The 23,079-nt window shown below is 39.4% G+C and overlaps 1 protein-coding gene across 15 annotated transcripts in view; it reads right to left on the bottom strand.

Annotated features, from left to right (window-relative positions):
- MYT1L (myelin transcription factor 1 like) overlaps positions 1-23,079 on the bottom strand; it is a 279,154-nt gene that overhangs the window by 41,700 nt on the left and 214,375 nt on the right. For 11 of the 15 annotated variants that reach the window (XM_083495443.1, XM_083495445.1, XM_083495448.1 and 8 more), the window contains 6 exons: positions 22,156-22,290; positions 17,861-17,951; positions 14,735-14,842; positions 10,616-10,827; positions 4,457-4,704; positions 538-774 (listed from right to left, as the gene is read on the bottom strand). In XM_083495443.1, the coding sequence (XP_083351569.1) occupies positions 538-774; positions 4,457-4,704; positions 10,616-10,827; positions 14,735-14,842; positions 17,861-17,951; positions 22,156-22,290 (1,031 nt within the window). The remainder of the gene's footprint in view (positions 1-537; positions 775-4,456; positions 4,705-10,615; positions 10,828-14,734; positions 14,843-17,860; positions 17,952-22,155; positions 22,291-23,079) is intronic. The other 4 variants (XM_083495439.1, XM_083495437.1, XM_083495436.1 and 1 more) reach the window with 2 other exon arrangements.

Consider the following 23,079-nt stretch of genomic DNA (forward strand, 5'->3'; position numbering starts at 1 on the left):
TTGTCATTTGGAAATTTGCAATGAAAATATAGTCACTAACGAGATACTTCGGCTTCTTTCTTTACTACCACTTTCAATGTCTGCAATGTCATCACAGAAACAAGAACACAGAAATAATCCCAAGCAGTTTCCTTTTTTTCCATTATGGTGAATGGCTAACAACTTTTTCCAGTATAAGGACAAAAAAAATAGGCTATCTATGTGACATGCCTTCTGCTCTGTTAGCAAAGCATTCTTTAATATCCCTGAATATGACAACCAACGTTGATAAGCTAGGCAAGTTAGTTGCACAAAATTGCAGTCCCCTGTGTTCATTCTAAATTGAACTTAGATAACCAAAGTATACCTTGAATTTCTGCAATGGAAATCAGAAGGATATGGAAAATGAGCACATAGTTAGTAAAACAATTTCTAGTTAAAAGATCTGATCAGATGTCAACCATAGCCGCTTGTGGGTAAATCATTTCCCCACTACTGCCACCACCACCACCACCAGTTCTTAGAAATTCAATGGAAGAAAGCATGAAAGAGACATACACTGATTTCTTTTGAATCATCTTCATCTATCCTACTAGGCTTCATTTTTGTGTAGTCCACCGGCAAATCCCAGCAGTCACTCTCACTCAGCTGGTAACACCTGTTATTCATCACAGCCTGTTGTTGCGGCGACATTGGTTCTAGGGGCGTCAAAATGGTGCAACAGCCATCTCGTTGCCGCTGCTTGTTCAAGCTCAAGTCTAACGTTCCATTTTCATCAACTTCCATATCAGGGTTCTGTTTAAAAACACACACATGCCAAGGGTATAGAGTTCAGTTTGTTGTCATCAATTATTTCCCAGCACATACAGAGTTATAACCAAAAGGAGTGCTCCATTTACAATTCTGCTTCCTGGCAATACTGCTGTATAATCTCTGCAAAACATTTTCTTGTTGCAAATTCTGCTGTCTTGATTTTAACTCCTTGACATGTCTAGTTCTTTGAGTTAACAACTATATGAATCCGATATGGCCTGGAGCGCCTTAATTAGGTGAGCAATCAACAACAGAAGCTTAAACGTTAAATATCAGCAAACCTTTCAAATGCTAGCAACTGTGGAATCAGAAAAGAGAAGTTTTAAGTACTAAACAAAAAACACAAAAAACATACCATTCTCAACCAGTAACACCAACAGGCAGTTTCATGGGACTGGCCCCCATAAGCCTCTTTGTACTGTGCTTGCCACCTCCATATAAAGTGGAAATGTATTCAAACCACACAGATACCCCATCACAGACATTCAGTGATAAACTGCCTTTACATTCTACAAAGTCCTCCTTTATAATCATCTCAGCTTGGGGAAATGAAACTGGTACTGACATTCCCTGCAGTGATTGAGGAAGTGTGCTGGGAAAGTGAGGCATTTTCTTTCCGCCTTTCTACCTTTCCTTCTCCCTCTTTTATTTCCTTTTGCAAGTGAAGCAAAAATATCACACACACAAAAACACATACTACACACCTTCGAACCTCTGTTTTCCTAAAGCCAAAATGCACACAGCAATTCATATTTTAAGAGAGAAAGACCCTTCTCCCAAGAAATCTTATTTCAAGCGTGGCATGAAAGGCTCTGCTTCCTCATAGTTCTAGCAACCTGCTTTCCTCACAGTAATAAAAGCTTCCAGAAGACACTCCAAGAGAAAATATTTTCCCCATGCTTATTACCTAGAAAAATCATACATCACAATCCTGCTTGGATACTGTTTTTAATAGACCAAACTTGATTATTTCCTTGATGGTGATTTGGTGTGGCATTTACTTTCCCAGGAGTACCATTTCGATTTTAATAAAAGGGGAAAACATTGGGGAAGGGGGAATCCTCTTTTAACTTAAAAAAAGAAAATGCAACATCTCCCAGTGATGTTACTTAAATTTCTTCTACCTAAACTGGATTAATATTACATGCCAGGGAAAAATAGGTTTTCCTCTCTTCTGTATAATAATACAATGAATTCAAGCAAGATGAAAACAAAAGCTTTCTCCTTTTCTCTAAATTGACATTAATTATTTCTAATAGCTACTTTTGGGATAAGCTGTATTATCCATTTATCTTTATCTTTTGTTAAAGAAAATTTCTCTGCAAAAAAGCAGAATATGTTTGCCAGACACAAAGTTCACTTATAGCTTCAAAAACTTGTGTTTGATTCACCCTCTGAGTGTTTGTTTGTATAGCCATCTAGTGGTCTCATGAAGGAAGCATAGTTTTGCTGGGAAATGGTTTTAAACAAGCAACATCTCATTAACTCTCTGAACTTCTTTTTTTTTTGTAAAAATGAATTTTTTCCACAATGTTTTTTTTTTAAAGAGTCTTATTTCTTTTCTTTTTTTAAGACTGAATAAATTATTTAAGTACACTGTCCTAATTGTAAGAATTGCTCCTTTTTGTAATTAGTTCCTTTAGGCTTTGCCAAGTGGTTGTTAATCTATTAAGTGTTCACTAACACTTATAAAGTGGTGTCAGGCTGTGCAGCACTACTGTGTTGTGTTGAGCCTGCATACTAGGGCTACTGAAGACACCTGGGATAGCTTTATATTTTCATAGTAAGGTCTCTCAGCATTAGTGATGGACGGACAGACTTAAGTTCAATCCATCCCAGTTCTGCGTGAGGGTAGAATCAAGTCTATCCTGTCCCGTTTCTAGGTGAATTTTTAAGGGGAAGTCTTTTAAAATCCACATGGTGTGGGGTTGGGGGTTTTTTAGCACCCGAGTATTTGTTCCAGGTATTTGTGCTTACTCTACTGCATTCGAAGTGTGGGGGTGTCAAGGAACCTGACACTCAGGCTTTGGGTGGCTAGATAAACATTATTATTTTTAACCCAGTTTTAAAGGGCAAAAATCATTTTTAGAAGAGCAGCCCTCAGCCGCCCCTCATAAAGGATTGTGGATTCCAAGCTGGACGCAGGATCCAGATATGATGATTCTCCCGGATCAAATCAGGTGAGTCTGCTTTGGAGTACAGGTTTGGCAGATTTCTCCTCCATGCCTAGCTCTGTGTAAGAAGTGTGGTTCTGACTAGCTAGGTCCCATCTTTGTGTACAGATACACGAGCAAAACAGGCCTTTCGATTAGTCAGTAGGGGTGCGTTAGCTCCTCATGTTGTTGGGAAGCATAGCTAAGTATAGATCTCTTTCCCCCTCCCAAACCTCCAATGGGAAACAGTTGGTATTCGGGGCCACCTGAGTTTGAATGCTTATTAGCAACAGGACTAACAGCCGTAATTCCAAGTCCCCACTACTGACGTGTCCTTCAACATGGGCAGAACCCTCAGATCTCAAGTACCACCACGGGGAGATTCTCAGAAGTGAGAAATCAGAAAGCTGTTTTCAAGTCCCACACCAAAGAACGTGGAAAACAAGCCTTAGCTGCTAACATAGAATGTTCCTTTGGGTCAGGGTTGGAAACAACAGTTTTTAAACAATATCTTAAACACTAATGCATGAAAACAAATGAATGTATTTTTAAAATGTTTTCCATTGCTTCCAAAAATTTAGATCATGGCTTAAAGTTTTTTGAAATATTAAGCTGTAAATAAATGTACTTAATTCTTTTTTTTTTTAAGTGAGTAGTCACAGACTTCCATTTTGAGGCCACAGCTTTCCATAGAAATGGAACATCTACCGTCAGTAAGTCTTCAACCTTTTCAGACTCAGGGCCCACCTTTAAACCCAAACATGCATTTGAAGACACATTTCTTAATTTCTAAGCATAAATCTGTATAATCTTAAATTAGATTTTTCAATATGTTCAAGACACTATTAAGTGAATATTTATCACTGAACGTAGCAGTTTCCAGGGAGACACAAGCACCACACAAAACAGACGCGCAACATACAAGGTAGAGTATGGTTGAAGTTTGAAGTTGTGGGGCAAAGTCACTAATCTTCCTACTGCCCTGCTAATGTTTATTTGTACACACATTAAGAAAGTGGCCCCATGTAGGCCTACTCAGGAGTCTAATTCCGCTGTGCCAAACTACTCTTACTTGCCATGCAAAACAAATCCATTGCCAAATTATAATTTAAGTAAAATAATAATACACCAATAAGCACATTAAAGCTATAGCACAGACTGTTCAGTGAATTCAGCTGACATAACCTTTGTAGTCTCAGCAGACCTCACCAGTTAAGGAAACATTTAACAATAACAGCAGGCTTTTTATTCGTTTCCACCCTGTTTTGTAAACTCTGTATTCTGAGCTAGCTCGTATCAGATGGCTGCTGCTGGACTACCATAACAAAGCTGCAAGATGTCACTGGTAGAATTTATATGGAGAACAAGATTAAGCATCCTTGGAAGCTCTTGCTGTATTTATCATAGATGATTAGTATTATGCCAGTGCAGACAATAAAGCGTTATGCATTTCCCCATTCAACAAACAAATATACACAGAGATATAGAGGCACAGGTTTGTTTGTTTTTACCCTGGAACAGAGATCCTGAGGTTTAGTGGAGAGGTTCTGAGGCATCTCCCTGCAACGAGTGGAAAGGTTCAGTATAGCAGTAGCAGCCATGTGCGCTGCTTCCATGTCATGGGTATAGTCAAAGCTGCTCTTGCTGCAGGTACTGCTGGCGCTGCTGCCTCCTCCACAGCTCATATTGCTGCTGCTGCTAGGGGCATAACTGCTTGTTGTGCTGCTAGTTGGGCTGGAGTTCTTACAGTAACGTTTTGCTGTGGGAAGGAAATATGACAAGGATGACTCAAAAGGGCTGGCACTTATGTACGTAAATGTAAAAAAGCAATGCAATCTGCAGAGAATGGTGTTCAAAAGGAACTGTAAAGACTATTAAGGGAGGGGGAAACCCAAGGTGTGTTTGTGTGTGTGTAAGGGAACCACTCCTGATAATTTTATGATATTTGAGTGTGGCTTCTTTTGCACAAGAAACCTGGATGTGATACTGAAAAGAAGCAGAGTGATAATCTCCAGAGTATTCTGCAGCAACATTCAGATCAGTTTTATAGCAAGCAAAATGTGCACAATGCACTATAAGGAGGGCTTTTTAAAAAAACAAAAGCCACACACACACACACACACACACACACACACACACACACACACACACCCTCTGTTAACTGTTGGCAGGAGAAGAAGGAATGCACTGCCCCAGGAAAACGGAAGAACTTGCACAAAGCTCCTAATTCACACTATTTTCTGAGGGGGCCTGACAGAAAAAAAGCTCACTGAGAAGATAATATGCTTGATCTCCTCTGTGTTGCCTTTGAAAGTGTTGCAACCTAAACAGTACATTAAGAAGGCATCCCCTCATTAGCTGAACCTGGAACTACGTACTGGAATTCCTACCCAGCCAACTGTTTATGTAATATTAAAAGCTATTATGTCTTGACACAAAAATTTTTTGACAGCGTCTAATATAAAAAGGTTGGTTCAGATGTAATGTCAAAAACCATGGTACCTGAAGATTTTCCCTGTGGGGCAAATAGATGGTATTGGGGCAAGAATATAATCAGGAAAGTGACACAGCGTTAAGGGGTAACATTTCCTAGCCCAGTTCTGTGGTTTTGATCTGAACCCAGCCCCTCCCCCTGCCAATTGAAATGACTATTTAATTTCTAAACGCCTCAGGAGACAAGAACGGAAGGGAAGCCTCCTGGATCAGGCCAAAGGAACACCTACTCCATCATTCTTTTCTCACAGGAAGCTTACAAGTAAGGACTTCTACACACTTGGTCTATGCATCTTCTAAAGCTATCCAGGTTCATGGCCATCACTACCTCTTGTGAGAGCAAATCTAATAGTTTAGCTATGCCCTGTGTGAAGAAGTGCTGTCTTTTGTCTGTCCTGAAGAGCCTTTTCACAAAACGTTCATATCAACATCTAGTTTTGCATGGTGCAGATGGAGGGAAGGATGGGAGTTTCAAAGCAATGTCTGGGTCCCACAAAAGTCTATGCATAAATAGATCCTAAGCTTCACTGGCCCAGGCAGTCTCTCTGTTTTTGAAGTGGTCATGGTGATTCAAACCATTTGATTTTAGGCATCTAAGTTGTGTACCTTTTTGCATGCTATACCAATATCATTCATTCATTCATTCATTCATTCATTCATTCATTTATTTAAAAGAACCCTTCTTACTGTCACTACTTTATGTTCTGAGCATGCATTGGTCACCTGAATTTTTTTTTATGACGATCTTTGACACAAGCTATGGCTCGATATTAACAAAAGTTCAAACATTCCTCAGTTAATATGCCAAACCCTTTGCTCAATTTTCATTTTTAATCATCTGGCACCAAAAACTGATATTTAATTTCCAGATACTAAAATAATCACAGATATTTAGACAACATTGTCTATTCAGAGAACAGCTTCACCCATTATTTGTCCCTGTAATACTGAAATAATCAATATGGCTCAATATATAATTTGTTGACAATATGAATGCTATGGGGGAAGTGTTGGGTGGGGCATGTCTGAAGAGGAGAAAACTCAGGTTCATACACTACAAAAATACTTTAGACTATATTTCTTTTTCCATCTCCAACATCAACATAATGAAAAATTACAATTCATCAATACGCCACCAACTCTACAGAGATCCATTGGTGTATTATCTATATAGCCAAATACATCTGCTTGCTACAAGCACACAGGACACACATTTCATGGGGACAGAACAAATGTTTTGTGTACAGTAGTAAAAATGTACAAAGAAAAAAACTGAGGTTGAAAAGGAAGCACAATTAATTTGTTTAAAGAATGTCAGCACAAATCTTATTCCGAAAAACACTTGTTTCTTCTTCCCACTCCTTTTGACTTTCCCCAAGTCATTCCTCATTTCCTTATTATTAAACCTCTAACTTCTCTGCATCCAGACTCTTATTTGTTTCTATTGCACAACCTATGATCTGCCAAGTTGAACACAGCCCATCATCAGCCATAAAGGTCCAGCCGGACCTCAATGAACCCCTTTTGTTGCTTGCTTGAGACTTGAAAACAAATGCATTCTCTGTGTTGACACCTTCCCCAGTTGCAGACTGTCCCTTCCCTGGAAACATGTCTGCCTTATGGCATTTTGGCACCAGACAGAGACCTGTTTATTTGCCCAGACATTTATGGGTTGTTAAGTACAGTTATGGAAAGTTGGCCATTGCTTCAGTTTGTGACTGAACCATGACTGAATTTTAGAGTTCTGTTTTTATTGTCTCATAATTGTTTCAAATTGTTGTAGTTTTCAATTATGTTGTAACCCATCCTAGAGTGATGTGATGAGGAACTGGCTAAGCACATATTTTTAAACAAAATATAAGGAGAAGGGGTGATATGGATATGACTATCACAATAATATCTATTTATAAGTTGTACAGAACTGGTCAAATGTAAGTTCCCTGGGCCAGGAAAAGCTTACTTCTGTATTATATACTAGATGCTGCTGAAGCATAATAGACTACTTATTAGTAGCACCAGCAGTGCAATCACAACATTGGTTGGATTAAATCCAAGCACTTCTGCCTAACTAGGCTGTGTTTTGATGGAATTATAGCTATTCTCATCCAGTGATCTTCTTTTCTTGCTTAATTCTAAATACAAGTGAATAGATAAGAGAAGAAATTTGTGTCAGGACTGAAGGTTGCATCTAACAGTATAACTGCATGAGCAGAACAAATACTGTACATGCAACAGAACTTCCTCTCCCTCTCCCCTCTCCTGCCCAATCTGCTCTTCCTAACCTTCGAGAGCAGGTTTCGGGTGTATCTGTGCAAGGGGAGGAAAAGTTCCACTGCGTGAGCAGAAGTCATTTGTCATGTTCAATGACTTTGTTGGATACAAATCCTTACATTGAGGATTGACCCTACCATTAGGCAGAGTGAGGTGGCTGGCTCAGGTGGCTGAGTTCGGCTGTCAAGAAAGGGCAGAAAATAATTAATTTATTGTCATTTTTTAAATTTTTTTTTTTTTGGCTAGGGAGAGATGTTTGTGGTATTTTCTGTATCATGTGCCAAAATAATTTGGCCAGTCTTGGTTACTATGCACCTTGACTTTAAGAGTGCCACCATTTGATGCTCTGCCTCAGGCAGCAAAACGTCTTGGATGGCCCCTATTAGCCACTTTATACTTTCAACATTAACATCAATACAACTACTGTAGTAACCATCACAACACCTTTTTATGCCTCACATACAATACAGGCCAACTTCAGTTCATACTTATTAATAAAATGTTCTCTCACCTTGCACAGTGCAGATAAGCCCCATTTAGATGTTCTCCATCACTGACAATCCAGTTCAACAAATCCTCACGGAATAAGCCTACACCTTAAGCACGTTCTTAGGCTTCTGGCCTCCCCTAAGAATGCTTAAGTTCTTTAGTGAATTGAGGTCCTAAAAGGGTAATTCCTTGGTCCTTACTACACTTTAATTTATACAAACTATGAAGACATAATCCATGCCAATTCTTGTGTGTGAAGGCTTCAATGCATACACACAATAGCTGTAATCCCCTTCAAAACCCCACTAGTTCCTCAAAAACTCTTTCATACCGGTTTTATGAAATTTGTGTATAAATTGACATGAGAAAGTAAAATCATGGCTAGGCTGCCATTTATTGCCCTGCTTCTGCAAATGAAATCCATTACTGGGTTTGCGTGAGGCATTACCATAGTGTGTCAGATAACAGACTTTGTAGACTTGTTTTTCACTATATACTCATCCTTTGTTTGTTTTTTAGAATAAAAAAGAACTCAGAAGATGGGTGTGTATGTGTCTCATACCTGCGTTTCATGTCTTCCCCCAAATAAAGATAAATTAAGTCATTGTCCAATAGCAAGAGAGCACTGTACTAATCAGTCCAACAAATGGAACCTGATATCGTTATCTATGTTTGTTACCATACATCCAAAAACAACACTACCACAGAATTTTGTTGTGGAATCTAAATATGCGTATCGGCATCGACACCTGGCATTCTCACACAGTTGACAAGGCCTCAGGATCTTGGCAAGACTCACACATGCTGACACCTGTCTGGTGACCCCTTTTGCTGGGCACCTTGTGTTGTGAGCAGCTGGATAGGGAGTGCTCTGTATTCCAAAACAGTGCTGCTCCAGGTATAGTGTGAACTATAATCTAAATTATGTCAGGATTGGCTGTGGGTGGGAAGGGATGCAGAATTACCATACAAACAGGTCCCAGAAACACTCAAGCCCTCTTCACCATGATGCACCTAGAAAGTTGGGCAGACTGCACACCTCCCACTTTGTCTACACAGAATTTCATTACAGTCCAAACACAGGATTGCTCAAAGCATCACCTGTTATTCTAGATACTGCTGGCATGCTTAAACAGGCAACAGAAGTCTCTTGCTTTATTTAAAGAATTTACAACCCCCTTTTTCTACAAAACCTTATACCTTGAAGGTTGCCTCGCAACAAAACAATGCGAGCATTCTCCAGTTCATATATCTTTCACTACTTTTCACACCGATCTCACTCTATGTCTGTTCCAAGATGTTAGGTCTATTGTGGATTTGTTTGGACTATGGTTAAGATTGTCACTTGGACATTACTGTACCTCTTCTTCACTGCTAGAAACCAGATTGTTTTACACTGACATGTTGTATATTAAAAAACAGAAGTGAAAACATGGCACACATCTCCGCTCCCTCCTTCTGCCCACAAAGGTCTAGTAATCATGTGAAGTCTCGGTGCTAATCTATATTCCAGAATCATTACACACATACCCCGCCGCCCCCTGCCAAAGTAGAGTCATCAGCAGAATCAGGTGATATATAATAATTACAGGTTTTCCAGCACTACCCTCCTTCAGCCCCCAAAAAACCCCATCAAGAATTTGGTAATATATTAGGGCCATAATTAACATGACTAACAAAAGGTGTTGGAACTGCAGCTAAGTTCAACACATTTCCATTTCTCAAACCTCAGAGAGCAAGCACATTATCTTTGTGAGTTAGCAAAGCATTACATAAGCCATAATTCTGGCTCTCCTAGACATTAAAATGGATGCTAAACCACATGGCCTGGGGCCACTGCCCATTTGTATTGCAAACTTAATAACAATAATCCACCAAACTCAATCATTAGACATTATTTGGGGAGGGGGGAAACAAAGCAATCCAGAATCCAGCATGATATAAAGTTTTTGACATGCTTTCATGAAAAGTTCCAGGCAACACCATCATCAAATGAATAGAAATTCCCTTAATATAGCAGAAGTCTGCTTATCTGCTTTAAAAACAAACAAAACAAAAACACATCCTTATTCTTGTTGCTTTTCTGCAACCTACCTACTGTTGGCCGAAGTCGTTTTTATGTCAACCTTGTGTAATTAAGGACCAAGTGATATTGACCTGTGCCTCAACTTTTTCGGCCTAATGGATCGGGCCGCAGAAGCAGAAGCAGTTGTGAGTCTCAAGGCTGCAATTTCTGACATAGAAAAATGCAGAAACCATACCATTTTTATTACTACCAAGCAGGCAGGTGAGATAAATAGACTTCCGCTCTATTACATGGGCATGAACATATACAATACTCAGATGCAGTCTGCATAACCCACACCATTGTTAGATGCAGATTGGTTTCTGATGATTAAAGAGTGTGCACCTCATACCATCATATCCTTTGGGAGAAATATCCCTTGATTGCACCTTGGGAGCTATGGCTCTCTTGCCATATGCATGGTTGTCATAACTGTTATATTCAAACGTAGTCTTAGAGTATTTCTCTAGTTCCTTGGCCAAGTTGGAGCGGGGCGTTGTGGTGGGGACATTGTTTCTGTAGCCATACTGAGGGATCTCCAGCTGCTTAACAAAACACATGGGCCTAGAAATTAAACAAAAACAAACAAACACGTACAGTGTGTTAGACAGATAGTACACAATTTGAAGCCTTGATAGTAACACTTCTTACAGTTTGTTTACTGCACACAAGCGGCAGCAATGCATTTATTTATGTATCTATTTAAGCGCTTAAGTTGTGTTTTAGCAGGACACCTTCCTTCAACAAAAGCCCAGAGAAAACAAATTATAATTACACCACATGTGGCTAATAGCAAAAGAAATAGGGAAATGGTCCTATTAAACCAACAACTACAACAACAACACCAACACACACACACAGATATGTTCCCTTGCTATATGAGGCAATAAGGGGAGGAGCATGATTACAGCAGCTCTGCAAGGAGATAGCAAAAGTTACCTGAGCATATTACATGTGCATATAAGTTTTGGAGCAATAGCAATTCCAGGGCCTACCTGCCCCCGGAATAATTTCTATATCTAGGATGATCAAGGTGTGGGCAATGAGTCCACATGTGCTTTGATATCTAGTGCGTCCACCAACCTCCTGAAGTCTGCTCATTGAACTATACTGCCACTGGCCCGACATTTAACATCACTAAAATTTTGAACTGGTTAGTGCTGGCACCATCAGTCTTTTCAGCTCCCCAAGAGGGCATAATGGTTGACATGCCTCCTTTACACATACTTTTTTCTCACCTACCATTAAGAAAAGGAAAAATGCCATATTGGCAGGCTTGTGTGGTGAGATCAAACAGACCTTTTTAAAGTTCTGTGATTTGACCATTTTGCTGTTTCTTTGCAATATCTATGGTCTTATTTCAACTGCTGTTGACCTTAGCATCGCTGGGAACTCATTATTGCAACAAATCATGGCGTGTAATACTGTGTATAAAATTAGAAGCTTCCCACAACCCCTCCCCCGGAAGAGACCAACTCACGTCTCTTCAAAGGTGAGGGGTGGTGGGAAAAACTCATCCCTGATAATTGTGGCAATGTCATTTTCAAGTGCTTCCCCATTGCAATCATAAAATGGCAAATATATAGCAATACGAAATTTAAAAACATCATATATATATATATATATATATATATATATATATATATGTGTGTGTGTGTGTGTGTGTGTGTGTGTGTGTAAAAAACCCCTTCTAAGCTGAAATAAAACACAGATGGCAGATTTGCTCCAATGCATGACTGTAAATTTGTTAAAGGAAAGCCTCAACAGCACTATCATGGGTGGGAGCTCAAATACGTATTAGTTCGTTTAATAAGATGGTCTGATAATATAGCTTGGCTCTGTGCCTCTCAAAGTGAATGTGAGAAATGTCACATAACCATAAACTTTTAGACTTCCAAAGTATTATTTCGTTGGAATTTAGGTAAAAGATATGTATGTATAAATAAGATTTTTATTACTCATCCACTTTGATTTTATTTCACATGCTGGGGTGGAAAATTACTTCTGAGAGAACAGAGCCCCACAGTGTTCTGCAAACACAGAACCAAGATCAGTAAAGCAAAAAGCTGCTTTAAACTATGAAAATAGAATTCATATACTGTGTCGTCAAAACAAGTGCTAATTGTACACTGGACCACATATTCTGTAAATCAGATTTCTTTTCAAAAGGCTTTTAAAAATGTATCCTACTCCACTTGCAGTGTAAAAGGGAAATTTCACAGGAAGCACCACCTCTGTGGGAAATCCTAAGTAACCTGGCTTCAGTTCTGGATGCCAAAGGCACCACCATTTTACTCAGCTTGAAGACAAAAAGGCAGAAGCATGTTGTTGCTGCTAGGACACATCTTTAGGTCAAGGTGTGCAGGGGGGGGGGGGAAACCCCAACCCCAAAAAACTTGGGCGCTTCTTATGGGTTACTCTGTTTGAAATCAAGTTGAAGGTAATAACAGCAGTCGATACGTGCTTAGCCAGCACAAATATCACAGGGCGAGCTTCAGAGTTTTCATCTTAAGAGCTCTTACAGGAGAAAGGCAGCGGAGAAGTCAAATCTGAGGTGACAATGTAACTCAGATCACCTATCAAGATCTGAAAGGCACGACAGTCCCAGCGGCAAAAGCAAAAGTGCCAAAACATCTATTTGAGGAATCTGTCAAAAGCTCAGGTGCTGCTTCTTATAAGAGGCTTCCTTTGCATGGCATTTGACTTTGGCCTAGAGAAATTCTGGTTCGAAAGCAGTGGCAAGGCTACACCAGCTTTGTTCTGTTCCTCTTGGCAGCTGCCACGGAATAGTCTTATCTGTGGTACTGTTGTTTTGATCAACAAAGGAGTTTTCTCCCAAAATTGTATCTGAAGTGGAAGAGCATGTGGAACACCAAACCCTAAATCTGTAAACTCACATCGTATTTCTGAATGATGAACAAAATCAGTCATGCTTCTTCTTTGGAAAAATAATCTTGTTTCTCTAATGGCAAGGGGAAAGCACACTGATACATATGTGATGTCTGTGCCTAATTTAACTACCAACCCCCCCCCCCCGCCGCATTTTTAGACTGTAGAAGAAGCCAGGAAAAAATAATACCAGGGAAACTCTGCAGTGTTTGGCTTTCAAACAGTGGCATTCACTATTAGCAAGTTTTGCCGTGCTTTTTCAGTCTTCCAGATTATGGAGTGATTTGCAACAAAACTTGCAGTTCCAGGGCAGTACTAAGTGCATTTTCAAATACCATTTGAATGAAGATTAGAAACATCATTAGTAGTAAAAACCACCACAAGATTTCTAGGCTAAAACACGATTCCTGCTTTCTTTTGTGTATGGACGATATTATTAAAATGTCTTTGCCACTGGATTTGCATTGCCATTGGATTAATGAGAGATCTGAAGGCACTCTAAATGTAGCTTCAGACATCACGTTTGTGGGTTTGCTTTTGACATCACTGTAAGTCGTAAATGCACGTAGAAATGAATCCAAAATAGCCCAGCATGTTTTGACCAAACCCTCAGCTTTAAGCTTGAGTTTTGGCTGGATTTTTTTTCCAGATGATCCAGTATCATGAGGCCACTAAAAATGGTCATTAGACATGTCACTGTGAGAGAGGAAAGCAGAATCTAAATCTGTACCTTCAAGTGAAGCCATTCTGTTAATGTTTACAATGAACTAGTTTCCTGACAGAAAACATAGGAAAACTCTCTCTTTTTTTCCTAGGGAATGCTGTGTACATTACATATATGCATTTAATTAGAAAATATTACAGCAGTTGGGTGACCTACACAGCACAGGACATAGCCTTAGGATCCTGACTCTCAAGATTCCCAAGAAAGGTAACTGCTTCAAGGAAATGCTTATAGGTTCTGCACAGGACAACCTAGAAACTGTATTCCTGAGGAATGAGATGAATCATGAATTATTGGCAGCAATAAAACTGTAAGCCATATGATGGTGTAACTTTATCATTCTTTTTAGAGAGAATAAGAAGCCAACTAAACCTCAGTGGGTGCTTTTCATTGTTAAATCTAAGAATGAAAATACTTTTGAATTAGAAATCCATACTGGCAAACTAAAATTTTGAAAAATAGGGCTTCTGGTTTTCATTTAAACTGATATTTACTAGTAAACGCCTGCTGGAAAAAACAAGACTTACCGGTAAATATTAGTTTATTTCCCAAAGATATCAACTTTTTTTCACACTGTTCTTAGTTTCAGAACTCCAGCAGGCAGCTTTACACCAAACAATGCCTAAGACAAAAATGAGCTTTTCAGCTTTATTGATATTTGCCAAAAAAACATTAACCCACCCACCCCCAGGGTATATTGGTAGGCAGATAAATGCTGAGAACAGGATCCAGAAGCCCTAATTCTAAACACTTCTTCAAGGGTCGTATACTTTTTCTTTCTTTTTTTTAGTGCTCAGGCTAACTTATTATGCAGTTAATCTGGTATACGCTATTAAGTGTTAGAGCAACTCTTAATACCTCAAGACACGATCTGATGCCTGGTTTGATTTGGATGCATCACAGCTCTGATGCTTCTCTTGAGCTTTAGCCAGTTTCTCTGCTGCAGCAATAGGACATCCCGAGAGGCTGCAATTACAGAAAGAAAATGTAATTGTCGTGTCCTGAATAGCTTCATAGAGCCCTTCTTAGTAAATATAAGGAGGAAGCTTGCCAGGAACAAAATAATCTGCTTTTTGATGCCCTGCGTTACTCCTCTTCGATGCACAACTCTAGCCTTTAAAGACACAGGGCTGACATCATTAGAAAATAAAATAACTTCCTATCCCACTGTACATAAGAAAAGTTCTGTGAAACGTGTGACCCACCAAGCCAAACATACTTTCCAAGCTACATATTGCGGCATGCCAGCCAGGTACTTGAATATTACCGTTTTAGCCGTTCTACAATTTCTGCAAAAAATAAAAGTTGAACGAGCTGCTGATTAACCACCATAAATAGCTGGTGAGCTGCAATCAGCTTGATAGGTCACAAGTTATGCTTTAGTTTCGTGTTCTGGTAAATGTGCAGGAGAACACTACTGCCAGGCAAACAGAATGAAAATCTGAAAATTCCACTTTGCAATACTGTCGGGCAGGATTGCCAACAAGTATTATCCGCTTTGGAAAACTTTGTTATTTATATCACTACACTGGTATTTCAGTGGCAATGACGTGTAGGCCAAATTGCGCAGGTTAACACATTACACAATCATTGTTTTGCTTTTAAATGAAGGCTGCAACCCTGAACATAAGCTTTGCTGAATTCAGGACTTACAACTGGTAAAGATGGTTAGGGCTGCCCTGCAAAATGAAGCTGTGCCAATCGTAAATCAAAATAGAATTTAGCTTATAAGTGAAGATATTGCTTGCTGCTGAAATGGATGGAAAGCTGCCTTGGAAAGAACCCAGAATCATGAGGATACAGGAGCTATGGAGCTGAGCATATAATGACAGTTCTGCTTCTGCTAGAAAACAGTTTATGAGAAAAATCAACAACACACTGGAAGTAGCATATATATGAACATTATGACGAGGTAAAGGAAAAGTTGTTTATCTGGTCATAGTTTGCAATATGCTTATCTGATTTCAAAATTTCTACAGAGGAAATCAATACACTCTATGGCAGAATTCTGAACAGATCTTCACTCTGAATCTTCCTGAGATCTAGAAAGTCATTCCCCTTTCTATAGGGGAAAAATAAATCATAAAGCCATAGAAATGTTTAAGAGAAGACATGATACAGTAGACAATGTTTCCTAAAGTCTTCCATGGATTACATGGCATGCACTGAGGTGACATGACCACTGGAGTTCATTCATTCAGACATCCTCCATGCCTCTCAGCAAGAGATTACAGAAACACCCATTCTCAAAGTAGATATCTTTTAGGGAGCATGGCAGAGGGGGCCAGGAATGGAGAATCAAATAATGCAGACAGAAAGAGGAGTGCCAAACAGCACTCCTTGATGTCTCAAAAGCCATGGATCTGAGACATGGTGTTTTAATAATCCTACAGCTTTCCCCAGTGCTATTGTCAAAGCCATGGACATTAAGCAGGGGCAATATTTTTTACAGTTTCATTTAAGGTGGTGGACTCTCCTTCATTGGAAGTTTTTAAGTGGAGTTTAGATGGCCATCTGTCATGGGTGCTTTAGTTGTGATTCCTGATATGTTTGTTTTTAACTTCTTGGGCTCAATTACAGTGGGTTGGATCCAGAGTAAGCTAGCTGAATTTCGTTTATATTGAAATCAATGTGAAAAGTCAGCAATAACTAAAATGAAATTTGGTTGCCCTTCACATTAGCTATATTTAAAGGCAGGTTTGTCTAGGCCTCCAGGTTTTTGGTTGATGTTGACTCTGGAGCCAGTTATATTATTTATTGCTGCTGAGTTGGGTTTAAAATGTTTTATTTTCATTTTTTTTCAAAAAAAAATTTTTTAGCTGCTGTTGTATATTCTATGTTGTGAGCTACCCTGCTGCAGGAAGAGTTTGGTATAAAAGCAATCATACATAAATGAAGTCCCATTGATTTCAATAGAAATGAAGGTCAAATCACGAACACCACAATCCATGTCTACTCAGAAGTTAGTCTTACTGAATTCAGTGGGGCTTATCCCCACTTATGTGGGATTCTCAGTCTGGATCCAATCCTTTTATCTTCTGTCGCTTTGAATGGGACTATCTCCAAAAGCAAATTAAAAAGAAAACAACTTCCTGTGGATTTTAAGATAATTTGAAAACAATCCTGCTGTTTTAGTCCTTTATACTAGAAGACTTTACTATCTGTGTATAGAAATTTAATTAATTAATTATAATAATAATTTCCAGTTCTACACAATTTGTTATTTACAATGCACTGGAATCCACAGCACTTCATTAACAAACAAACAAACAAAAAGTTACTAGGCTAACATGGTATAAAGAAACTATCCTGGTTCTGATTAGATACACCTTATTTTAGTATCATCGGTGATATTCTCCAGAAGTGCCATTTTAGATTTCAATCAGGTGGCAAAGAGATTTCAGTAGAGCTGAGGGGCTTTTGTGTGTGTCAGGATTCGTATCATGGTTAAGAGGCTGCTCTCTGAAATATTAAAGTGCATATTGTGAAGAAGCAGAACATTTAAAGAAATTTGTTCAAGCTACACTTTTTCGTACCTCAAAACAACCAGTTATGCAGGTGACTCATATTCAAATACAGGTGAGAAATGATTACAAGCAGCCTGAAGCATTGTGGGAAGGAAGGGTAGCTAGTGACCTCTCCCCCAATGATAGAAAATACCTATTGCAGCCTGCTGAAGGAATTTAAACTTGTATATTCAATTCTCGCTTAGGAAATGCAAATGCTGGCCAACAGTGACAAGCCTTGAAATATAGCTTATTATTTGAATTAACTGTGCGCCAGAGTTAATCCTCTCATACGATAAGCCGTAAAGGACAATCAGACTGAACACATCAGTCCATCTGCTCAATTAAGGCCCAGAGCATCTTCACACACACATACATATGCACACAAACACACACACTTGTCAGGAGACGTTCAGAGGTGTTGTTGCTGTGAAATGGTATCCACCTACATTATAGCTCAGTGAGCACATCATCTTACCTTCTGTGAGAATTCCTGTTGCTATTTACGTGGCCTCGGCCTGTGCAGCCTGGTGTAGGACACTTAAGAACGTTTTCATGCATGGCAAGAACTTGACAAGGAGAAGGAAAGGAAACAGCAGAGTGTGGAAACAACAACAAGAAGAAAAAGATTTCAAGTCCCAGTCTGTAGGAAGCCATTTTAGTACAAAGCAAGATTAATTAATGATCAGCATTCCTGAAAATAGACACGTGACAGGTATAGCCAATAAAAGCCTGGTGAAGGAAAGAGGTGTTGTGGTACTCATTAACATAGGGATGATGTTAATACATTAAGAGTTATGGAGGGCAGGTTATCTAACAATTAATGTGTCTCTGGTGTGACAGTGAAGCAGGAGGCTGCATACATAAGCACTGAGCAAAAGCACTGAACAGCACAGTGGTGAGTTGGAGGTTGGAGCAGTTTTAAGGTGCAGATATGCAATAATAAACTGATTAGGTACAAAAAAACAGGCATCCAGAATCTGGAGTCCATAATTGCATAAAATGTGTGCGAATTCTGAGGTGCTGAAAGCAGTACCAGAAAGATCTTTGAAGCCCAGCTATGGAATTGGTTCCGAGCCCCGCAACTGCCTTGATTACGTAGGACTAACGCTTGTTAAAAGTTCAATGGCAGTTACACTCATGTTGTGATCAGAATAATTGCTAAAAAATAATAAACTATAGCTGTCAATAAATCATAAAGGGTCCAAAAAAGGAAGAAGAAGGAAAAAAGGGGCGGGGGAGAAACCAATATAAGCAAAGAATGTGAGCACATTTTAAAGTCAAGGGGGTGGTGGAGTGATAAATTAGGAATAAAAGGAACCAACAAGGTCTGGTTTAAACAAAAAAAGGGTTGTCATTTTCCACCACCAAGCAAGCATTGGGGAGGGGCTGCAATTCAGCGATAGGGGAGCACATACTTTGTAAATTGCATCTCCGCTATTTTCCAATGTGGGATTTGAAATAACAGGGATCCCATCCTACAGATCTCAAAGTCTCTGGATTCAATACAATTGGACAGTACTTATAATTTACTTGAACTGAGAACCATTATGTGCCAAACATTCACTTTTTTTTAACGTTTAAAAATAAATTGAGCTGCATCCAATTGGTGTGCATGTGTACAACATGAAAAATGCTCAGATCTGTGTCACTGTTGCTGGACGACTAGTGCAAAATTATGCTACATTTCAAAGGAACCAATCTTTTAAAAAAAATCATGTGTAATGCTTACACAAAAGCCTAGAGGACATAAGAAATAAAGCCTGTGCATAATTGATTTAAAGAATAGTCACAACCACCATCATTCATCACCATCACCACACTACTAGCAGTGTACTAAAGATGTGAAAGCTTCACTTTGGATTTCCTGCTATTCAAAGCTGTTCTTGAAACATGCTTTACAAGCCCAGCACTGCAGGAGCAGGGTAAGGAGGAAGGAAAAAAAGAGATAGATAGAAAGAGAGAGATGATCTCACCTTTTTCACTTTTGTCACTACTGAACATGCAAACCGTTTAAAGCTATATTCTTCTTTGATTGGTAACGTTTTCTAAATGCTTTATGTTTACCATTTACGTTGGTGGGGTGGGGAGGAGATGAACCGCTTTGAGGAACTGAGTAAACATTTGTGTTTGAGAAAATTATAGGCCTTGCTAAACTGGAAATTGAATTCCTTTGATCAGCTCGATTCACGCACCAGCTGAGAAGCAGTGTTGCTTCCTTAAGAGGGATTTCCCTTTCTGCGAGGTTTAAGGGAGACTATGAAATGGACAATACTCTGCCACTGATGCCCTCATACCACTTTTAACTCCAGACTGAGTTAAGTGCTTTCAAGGCTCAAAAGTTTTCTGCAGCTTCTCTTTCCAAATCTTCACTGTCATGAATGAAAAATACTTTTTTCACTTAATATATGTGATGATACTACATCACATGGTAATTACGTCTCAATGTAATGGCAACATGCAGAAGAACTCTCATAGCGATATTGTTTTCAGTGGCAGATATATGAAGAGCTGCTTTGAGGAAAATGACTGTCCTCACCTTAACCCAATGGGGTGATCCTTAAGAAGAATTGAGACAGTTTCACACTGTGTGGAATTTGACTAAGTTCTAAACAGAGGAGACCCACTGAAATTAATGAACATGACTAAGGTCCCTTAATTCTAGTGGGAATTCTTGATCTCGCTACTATATTAAATATGTTGTTCTGGTGTTTTATATTTATTATTGTTGTTTTTCATTGCAAGCCACTTCCACTATTGTTTTAATGGAAAAGTGGGGTGTAGCTATCAAATACAGTGGTACCTTGGCTCTTGAACTTAATTCATTCCAGGAGTTTGTTCGACTCCCGAAACCGTTTGAAAACCAAGGCGCGACTTCCAGTTGGCTGCAGGAGCTTCATGCACTCAATCAGAAGCCATGGAAGCCACATTGCACGTACGGCTTCTGAAAAATGTTTGCAAACCAGAACACTCACTTCCAGGTTTGCGGCGTTCAGGAGCCAATTTGTTCGACAACTAAGCCGTTCGGGAACCAATTAATCAAATCTACATGTAGCCCAGCTTTTAGAAAGCCACCATCTTGCAAAGACTGGATAGCAAAGTTGATAAGAGTGGAGTGCTGGTGCTGACAAGTGTGGTGCTGATAAAGCGTGTTCTCCTTCATGGAGAGCACGTGTTGCGGTGGGGTCTTACAAGACATCCCACTGTTGCTGGGTGGGTAAAGGTAGTTGGCCACCATTGCGATTGGGTTCCTCTTGTCATTGGGGAGAATTTGACGTTGCCATTTTTTGATTGACAGCCAAGAAGTTTTATATTCCCTGCGCGCAGCGTTGAGCTTCCTCTTTTCACTACGTGCATCGGATTACCCGCCCACTCTCCCTATATTTAGGGTTGTTCGATTTGACCTTGCTATGCCTGTCATGGGGTCGTTTGCTTTTGGGGCAGGGGCCTGGTAGGAATTTTGTCCATTTGGCTGATTGGCTGGTGCCATTTGGTTTTTGCCTACTGCATAGCAAATCGTCACAACTTGTAAGGTTACGGTTAGGCATTGGTTTTATGAATTGGTTGGTGGAGGGGCATGGATTGGCTGTGCCTGCCCCTCCAATGCTGCTGCTGCTGCAAGGGTATTCTGTTAAAGGAATGCAGGGGCTCGCCATGCTTTTGTCCAAACCCCTGTCAAGGGGCTAGGGCCCCTGGGAGCATTTGGGGAGAGGTGAGGGCATGGTTCCCAGCTCCATCGCTCTCCCCAAAGCGTTTTCCCTTTCTGCAAATGTCAGTCTGTCCCCGGGTGGGGTCAGATAGTCGCAACCAATGCCTAAGCAACCACTCACATTTTTTGTCTTTTAATAAAGTTGTGGCCAAAATTATGCCAAAAACCTTAAACAAAAATTCCGTGTGAATTGTGTTTTATTGGGGTGGCCTGGGGACCTCGACACGCAACACCGAGTTGCAGGTTTGATCTCTGGGACAGCTGCTTATTCCTGCATTGAATGAGGTTGCCCTGGGTTGGCCTTTCCAACTCCTTAATTCTATGATTCTATGATTGGAAGCCTTGTTTTAGTAATGTTTGAAGCCTCCCACAAAATCTGAGAATCAGTTTAGTATATTCTTCTTAGCAGGTGGGTGGATGAGTTCTGACAATCTCAGACAATTATGGCACCTGTTTTTGTTTTTTTACATACTCCTTCTCCCTTCGTACCTCTTATACAATTGCAGCATTTTTGCACTAACATCCATGCAGAGCTGTATTATTGCAAGTCAACCACAATTCTAAAGGTCAAATATTTGAATTAATTGCTTGAATAATTATGTATATATATAAAAATTTTAAAATGAATCCAATTGCCTATTTTCAAAGTGGAAGGAACATCGGCTCCTTTATTTGAACACGAGAGAGACTCTATTCAAGAGATGGCTATAATTACTCAGAATTAAAAGCAGTAGTGTTTTGTTTTTTTCTGGTGGGGAGGGGGGGGAATACCTGCGGCATAGAGAAAAACAACAGTTTGCAAATATCCTAATACTATCAGAATAAAAAGAATACAGCTTTAAAACATCTTTCTTCAAGCATAAAGGTTAGTATAGATGTGAACATGATGAAAGAAAGGAAAAAAATGCAAATATAACAGAAAAACAGTTTGCTAAATTGAGACATATCATACTGGAAAAATGGGACAGAGAAAAAAAGAGAAGGGAAAAAAAGTTTCTTAATGCATGCTAGAAAAATTTGTGTGGAGTTTTATCCCCAGTTTCCATGAAACAATGTGGACTTACTTTCTGGAGGGACCCTATCTTTGTGTGGGCATCCTGACAAACTGCGGTGATGGGGGTAAAGCCCCGTTACATGGCCAGTTCCATCACACCCAGGGGTAGGACATTTGCTTTCTTTCTTTTCTGTTCTTGAGGGATCTATAATTTACAACAAATGTGTCAAGTGAATGATGTTTTTCCTTTTCAGATTTCCAAATGGACGAAGGTTCACTTAATGAATTCAGTTACTCTTTGGAAAATGTTCTCAAAGAACACTGGAAGAAAACACATCTACGACTGAAAACATTTTTATCTCCTGCTTCCTTCTTCTGTACCGTAGGCTCCTATGGTCACAGCTGTCCTCCATTCATGGAGGCTAAATGGTGGTGACTTTCTTCCAGCAAAGCCACCACCACTGTCAACATAACTTCTGTCAAGCATTAGCTATAAGTTGGCTCTGTTTTGAATTTGTTTTAAAAACTATTTTCCTCATTGTATATTGAAGTCTAGAGATCTACTGTGGGAGAAATTCAGAGTACTGATGATAGTGGACCCAGCTCCTTGCCAAAATTCTTCAAAGATGCAATGCAAATTAATTATTTTTCAATGGCATGCTAAAACAGACAACACTGTTTCTCAAAAGTTTGCTACAGAATATAAGAACTTACAGAAAAGGATGTTTCTTTCCACTGAACATTAACTACAAGTTTTGTTTTTTTTAAAAAGTTAAGACTTGCTTTTAAATTGTCCTGTGAAAGTCACCACATATTTAGAACACTTAGATATTCATAACATTCATAATGAAGAGTTGCATCACATTTTGCTGTTTTCGTAATAACCTATGAAAATTATTTTTCTTATTACGCTTATGTGTGTGTTTGCAGAGAATGTTGTGGAATTACTGCTGAAATTGGAATTAAAACTGGAACCCCCCAATAGCATTCTTTT

Source organism: Podarcis liolepis (assembly GCF_965112155.1).
Source record: "Podarcis liolepis genome assembly, chromosome: 3".
In the NCBI taxonomy this organism is placed as follows: domain Eukaryota; kingdom Metazoa; phylum Chordata; class Lepidosauria; order Squamata; family Lacertidae; genus Podarcis; species Podarcis liolepis.